Source organism: Stegostoma tigrinum, chromosome 29 (genome assembly GCF_030684315.1).
Source record: "Stegostoma tigrinum isolate sSteTig4 chromosome 29, sSteTig4.hap1, whole genome shotgun sequence".
In the NCBI taxonomy this organism is placed as follows: domain Eukaryota; kingdom Metazoa; phylum Chordata; class Chondrichthyes; order Orectolobiformes; family Stegostomatidae; genus Stegostoma; species Stegostoma tigrinum.
This window is the reverse complement of record NC_081382.1, coordinates 15,436,550-15,442,897: the sequence shown is the minus strand read 5'-3', so window position 1 is coordinate 15,442,897 and position 6,348 is coordinate 15,436,550. Positions and strand designations below refer to the sequence as shown.

At 37.9% G+C, this 6,348-nt stretch overlaps 1 protein-coding gene across 3 annotated transcripts in view; it reads right to left on the bottom strand.

Annotated features, from left to right (window-relative positions):
* Positions 1–1,257: 1,257 nt before the first annotated feature.
* Positions 1,258–6,348, bottom strand: part of LOC125465340 (astrotactin-2-like) — a 1,528,414-nt gene continuing 1,523,323 nt past the window's right edge. For all 3 annotated transcript variants that reach the window (XM_048558686.2, XM_048558687.2, XM_048558689.2), the window contains one exon: positions 1,258–3,112. In XM_048558686.2, coding sequence (XP_048414643.1) covers positions 2,875–3,112 — 238 coding nt within the window. In that variant the 3' untranslated portion in view covers positions 1,258–2,874. The remainder of the gene's footprint in view (positions 3,113–6,348) is intronic.

The window sequence follows — 6,348 nt, the reverse complement described above, 5'->3', positions numbered from 1 at the left end:
AACGTGCAACCTCTTATTTCTATCCATTCCTAGACTATTCCACAAAGGATAACAATCTTCCGACATCAACTCTGTCAAGTTCCCTAAGAATCTTTAAATAAAATCACCTCTAATTCTTCTGAATGCCAAGAAATACAGGCCCAAATTATTCAACCTCTCCTCATAAGACACTCTCTCCATACTTGGGATCAGCCAAATGAAACTTCCCTGGTCTGCCACTTTCTCATTCCTTAGATAAAGGAGCCAAGGCTGTTTCCAATATTCCATACATGACCTGATTAATGTACTGCATCATTTTCTATTTTTTAATGTTTCATTCCATTTGAAATAAAGGCCAAAATTCCATTTGCTTTCTTTCTTACTTGCTAGCTTTATGTGAGTTATACACAAGGGCTACCAAATCCCTCACTGCTACAGTTTGCTGCAGTCTTTCTCAATTTAAATAATATTCATGTCCTCTATTCTTTCTGTCAATTGCTTAACTTTGCACTTTCCTACATCATAATCCATCCGACATGCTGTTGCCAACTCACTTTTGTTTCATTCCTTCACCAGATATGGATGCCACTGGCTAGGACTGAATTTACTGCCCATCCCTAGCTTCCCAGTGGGCAATTAATTAACTACATGCAGGCCAGGCTAGGTAAGGACTGCAGATTTCCTTTGCCAGATGATATTTGTGAACCAGATGGATTTTTATGACAATCTGCAATGGTCATCAAAAGATCCTTAATCCTTGATTTTTCCTGAATTCAAATCTCACCATCTGCCATAATAATATTCGAACTCAGGCCCCCACAACATTATCTGGGATTAATAATCTGTGATCAGCTCCTCTGTCTATATCCCTCTGCAAACTCTTTATGTCACGTGCCTTTGCCAACCCAACTATTTTTATGTCATTTGAAAATCTGATTATTGTATCTTCACATACTTCATCCAAGTCACTAATATACATTATGAATAGCTGAGGTCCCACCACTGATCCCTGTAGCACTCCATTGATTACAGGTTGCCATCCTGAAAATATCCCACTTGTCCCAACTCTCTGTCTTTTACTTTAGCCAATCCTCTATCCATGCTAAGAGACTACCTCCAAAATCATGGGCTTTTCTCTGAACTGCAATGGAGAATGAAAAAGTGGATTTTGAAGATGAAACAAAACATGGTATATTATGAAAGAGCCAAACTCATGGCACCATGTGAAATGAGGCTGTGTGTGTTCTTTTAAATTGAGAAGAAATGTGATTATGTGCATGAGATGCATGAAATTCTTTATTTATCAGACAATATATTTAGTACAGTGAAATTTCAATCACGTTGTTTCATGTCATAATTAATTATCATTCAGTATTAAAACCCATTTCCTATCTAACTAGCTGAAGTTAATCCATTTTAAGCCACACTAAATTTCTAGCTTCAAGTACCTCAGCTCACCACAATCAACAGGATTTAATATGCACATTCAAACTGCATTGTACTTAATCCAGTCTCAACAACTCCAAAAAAATTAACATGTGAATAGTCCCGACTAACTATTAAGTTAGTTTTTTAATTCGTCATTACAGTTTATTTAGGTTTTAAAGCATGTGCCTTTGCCATTCACTTTATTTCTTGGTAGTAACTTGTTGCTATCTTATTTCAAAATCTGTCACAAGTTCACTTATTCTCATAAATCTTTTCAATTTCTTCCTAGTCCAAAGCAAAGTTTAGTGTCACAACAGCATTCTGATCTATTGAAATGGATGATATAAAATGTACCTGCCCTAGCATTCAAATCCCGTTCAACAGAAAATTACATTGCTGCATGAAAACAAAAGATTAAAAGGGATTTTTTTGATTGACAATAGCTTCTTCAGTGAAATTGATGACAATGATTTAACCAAATCAAAACCTTCCTCTGGACTGGTTGATAATCTTTCAAAAGACATGGTAAAGTTTATGTTTAATAGTCACAGTTCCATATTCAACTTAAAATATGGCTAACATTTATGATAACTATGATTGTGCACTGAAAATTGTTTCATTTTTCATGGTCATTTATTTTATGTACATTCAAAGTCTAGGTCAAAGCAATGTTATGAAACTTCAAGCCAGAAGCCGCCAGTTTAACAACTACCATTAGAGAATTGAAGTCAATATGTGTTTTAGAATCCCGTTATTTCCCATCATGTATCTACACACAAATCTAGGTTATCAATAAGTTGGTTATGTTAGTGGGCCACAAGCTGTTGGTTCCCTGTGGGTGTCAGTCACGAGAGACAACATCCTGAATTAACAATGAAAACTAATTGATAGATATCTGCACTTTTCTGAACCATGAATACTCTTCATTTCTAAAGGTAAAATACTGTACATTTTTAGTGGTACATTGTGCATTTTAATATTTACAACATTGTTAAATTGTTAATCCAGCTTTTGCTAACATTGAATCATTAATAAATGAAATTGGTTTGGATCAACTTTTATATAGCAGTTGTTTATCTTATAATTCTCCACTATTTGTGAAAAACGTCTGCATTTCTTCGTATGTCAATTTATAAAAAGCAAAAATGCGCTACAATATGTTGCATTTTTTTCTTGGAATTTTTGGTTGTTTCACTAATTCACATGCGGTCTTAACTCTTTGTCTGTTCACTTTACAGATAGTTGTTAATGTTGAGTACATAGTTCCAATTACGTAGCTCCAGTTTCTTTAATTTATTAAACATTTTGACAAGCACCAAAAGACCAGAAGGCATTTCTTTTTCAAGGGGAATAACATTTGATGATGATTCCACTGTCGTTTGAGGTGACAATACTTTTTTTTTGCCTTGCTTCTTTTAAAATTTCAAAAGTTGAGCATATAATTAAAGTTTAATATGTCCAGTTGCCTCACCACAGTTTAGTATCTCCGTAAATGTTGCGTGGAACGGACATTAGTTTTTCATCGCAAGTCACTTTTGCATCATGTAAGGTGCTGTACCAGACCATTCCTGTGGGTCTGGTTTCTTCCATTTGACAGATGAAATATAGCACTGAGTCTATGTGGTTCTGAATATAGGCACTGTGTAGTAACGATGCGCAGCGGTCACTCACACTTTCGAGTCGTTTTAGAATGAGGTGAGCTTTCCTGAGGGACAAAAATGAAACAGGCAAGAGAGAGAAGAAACCGAATGAAATTATTCTGTCATCACTTTAAAACAAAAATATAATGCAAACATTTTTCGATGCTTCTCAACAATTGATATGTTGTAATTACTTGTGGAGCACAAATGATAATTGCATGGAAAGTGGGTCATAATCTCCTCATTCCAGAAAACCAACACTATTCTCTTTCAAATACAACAGATTCCTGATGGGTTTGGCATCCCATTCAAAGGGTTTGCAAGTAAGTAAAATAACTGAGCACATTAGCTCCTCTCCTCTTTTGTTTTTATACATTTCCTTTCTAGTTGTGAAGATAAACTGCCCCAATATAGGCTGAGGTAAATCTTGAACTAGCTGCTGAGTGAGCAGCAATAATTCAGTGTTACCCACATTGACAAGTTCCCTTTATCATTATGGTGGGCATTTCTGCCTAACAGAGACAAAATACGACTGGAGACCTATTTTACACTGCTCTGTGGCTTACGCTAATCAGGCTTCAAGTTCTAAAATAATTGAGAACTTCAGGAACCATCTCCTCATTATGGTACTTTTAAAAATGAGCACAAGTTGGTGTGATGAAGGCACATTCAGTTGGGCTTTCTAAATCTGCTTTGCACCATGGACTAGCACATACTGAGGTGTGACTGCCAATAATTCCTGCTGATGCAATAGCTCCTTTGTAAATTGCAGGAAGAGTTCATTCTATAGAACATGTGTCAACGAGCAAAGGGTAACTGCCACATAAGGAAATTATTTGGTTTTCCTTGGTTACTTACATATTGTGCATAAACGTGTCACATACTCAGCTCCTTCACTTCAAATAAAAACAGAAGTTGTGTGTTTCTGGTAAAGACCACTGTATTTTCTTATTCTCGTATGCAGCAGGTAGTTTCAGAATAGTCTGTAAGTTGTTGCGAAACACCAGCACATACACTAAAGGAAGGCTGTCATTAAGTATATTGGTCTTGGGGTTACTTTCAATGAGATAATCCAAAGCAGGCTGAGCATCAATGGTATGTCTTGAAAATGATACTTTAGGGGAAGCAAAAATGTTCTTTTTTGGTCTTATGACAATTTCAACGTAAAAGCTTTATGACATCATCGGGAAGCTAACTGGCAGGGGTTACCAAACCCAGCCGCATGAGGGAGCTAAACATCCACAGTCATTGGTCAAAAGGTTTCAGGGATCATCATTTCAACATGTGTTAATTGATGGCCTTCCTTCTCCCTTTCAATCCCCTCTGTGATGTTGTCAGCATCATTAGCTAAACAATTATTAGAAATTAGATAAAAATTGAAAGCAAAATATATGGGAAATTACGTCAGATTTTTCACAAGGAAATTTGCTCCTGCCTCACACAGACAAACATAATTATCTCATAACAACGCAAGTATTGCAAATCTGACGAGAGTTATATTTTCCAAAGAAAATCTCACATTAAGTATGGCTACTGTGTGAATAAACAATGATTTGATACAGCTTGAGAAATGTAAAAAAACAGTTAAAATTAACTCACTTCAAGCATTAATAAATGGTCAAATTCTACTTCCAACAGGTAAGAAGTACCAAATCAAGCTTTCAGCATCTCCCCAAACAACAGTACCCATATTTACTGAGAACAGCAAGGTTTTTTAAGAGGTTTTGGAGATGTCTTTGCGCTTTGAACTTCCAACATCAACACTGGTGGTATTGGACCAGATTTATGAGATCCTTTACCTCTCACTAAGGATTGTGTACTAAAAGTGCACTCGACTTGGTAGAGCAACTGTCCTGCCCAGGACTGTAAAAAACTACAGAAAGTTGTGAACACAGCCAAGTCCATCATGCAAGCCAACCTCCCGTCCATTGACTCCATCTAACCTTCTCAATGCTTCAAAAAGGCAGCCAACATCATTAAAGACCCCTCCCAGCCTGGTCATAATATTTTCCACACTCTTCCATCAGACAGAAGATAGAAAAACACAAACACAGGTCCCACAGGTTCTATTTTTTTTCTATTAGATCCCCTACAGTGTGGAAACAGGCCCTTCGGCCCAACAAGTCCACACCGCCCCTTGAAGCATCCCACACAGACCCATTCTCCTTTAACCCACACACCCCTGAACACTACGGGCAATTTAGCATGGCCAATCCACCTAGCCTGCACATCTTTGGGCTGTGGGAGGAAACTGGAGCACCCGGTGGAAACCCACGCAGACACGGGGAGAATGTGAAAACTCCACACAGTCACCTGAGGCTGGAATTGAACCTGGGTCCCTGGTGCTGTGAGGCACAGTGCTACCCACTGAGCCACTGTGTCGCCCCGGTTCAAGACAAGCTTCTTCTCTGCTGTTATTAAAATTGTGAATGGGCCACTCACATTTCAAATCTCATATTGATCTTGCTTTGTGCACCTTCTTTGGAGCCTTAACTTTGCATTCCTCGCTCTGTTCCATCACCTTATGATCTTTGTATATTAGGATTTGCCTGATCTACCTGTGTGCATGCAGAACTAAACTTTTTTCTGCACTGAGGTGCATGTGACAATAATAAATTAAATTAAATCAATCCTCCTGTCCACTGATTACATAGAAAGTAAAACAAAATGTGCTATTTAACAAGTGGTCAATCTGATCCCACCAGTAATGCACAAGTGAGAAATATTGCTCATAATTCACACCTAAGAAATGACAATTGTGATGACCAGCACCAGGCATATGTTGAATAGAAAAAAAAAGTCACACAAGCAGGAATATTTCAATTCCTAAAAGCTGAATGAATACTGTAATTGGCATAAGTCACTTACTGTCTATGAATGGCTTGGAAATGTTTCTATGTTTAGATTGTGGAAGTACCATAGCTTAGCATGGATGTTTTTTTTGTATTCACTCGTGGGATTTGGGCATTGTTAGCTGGCCAGCACTTATTACCCTTCCCTAGTCTGCTTTGAGAAGGTGGTGATGCACTGCTTTCTTGAACTGCTGCAGACCATGTGCTGTGGGTTTACCCACAATGTCCTTAGGAAGGGAATTCCAGGACTGTGGCCCACCAACAATGAAGGGATGGCAACATATTTCCAAGTCAGGATGGTGAGTGGCTTGAAGCAGAACTTACAGGTGGTGGCATTCCTGTGTACCTGCTGCCCTTGTCCTTCTAAATGGAAATGGTCGTCAGTTTGGAAAGTGCTGTCAACGGATCTTTAGTGATTTACTTTCAAAAGATTCCCTCATCCAGGCTAC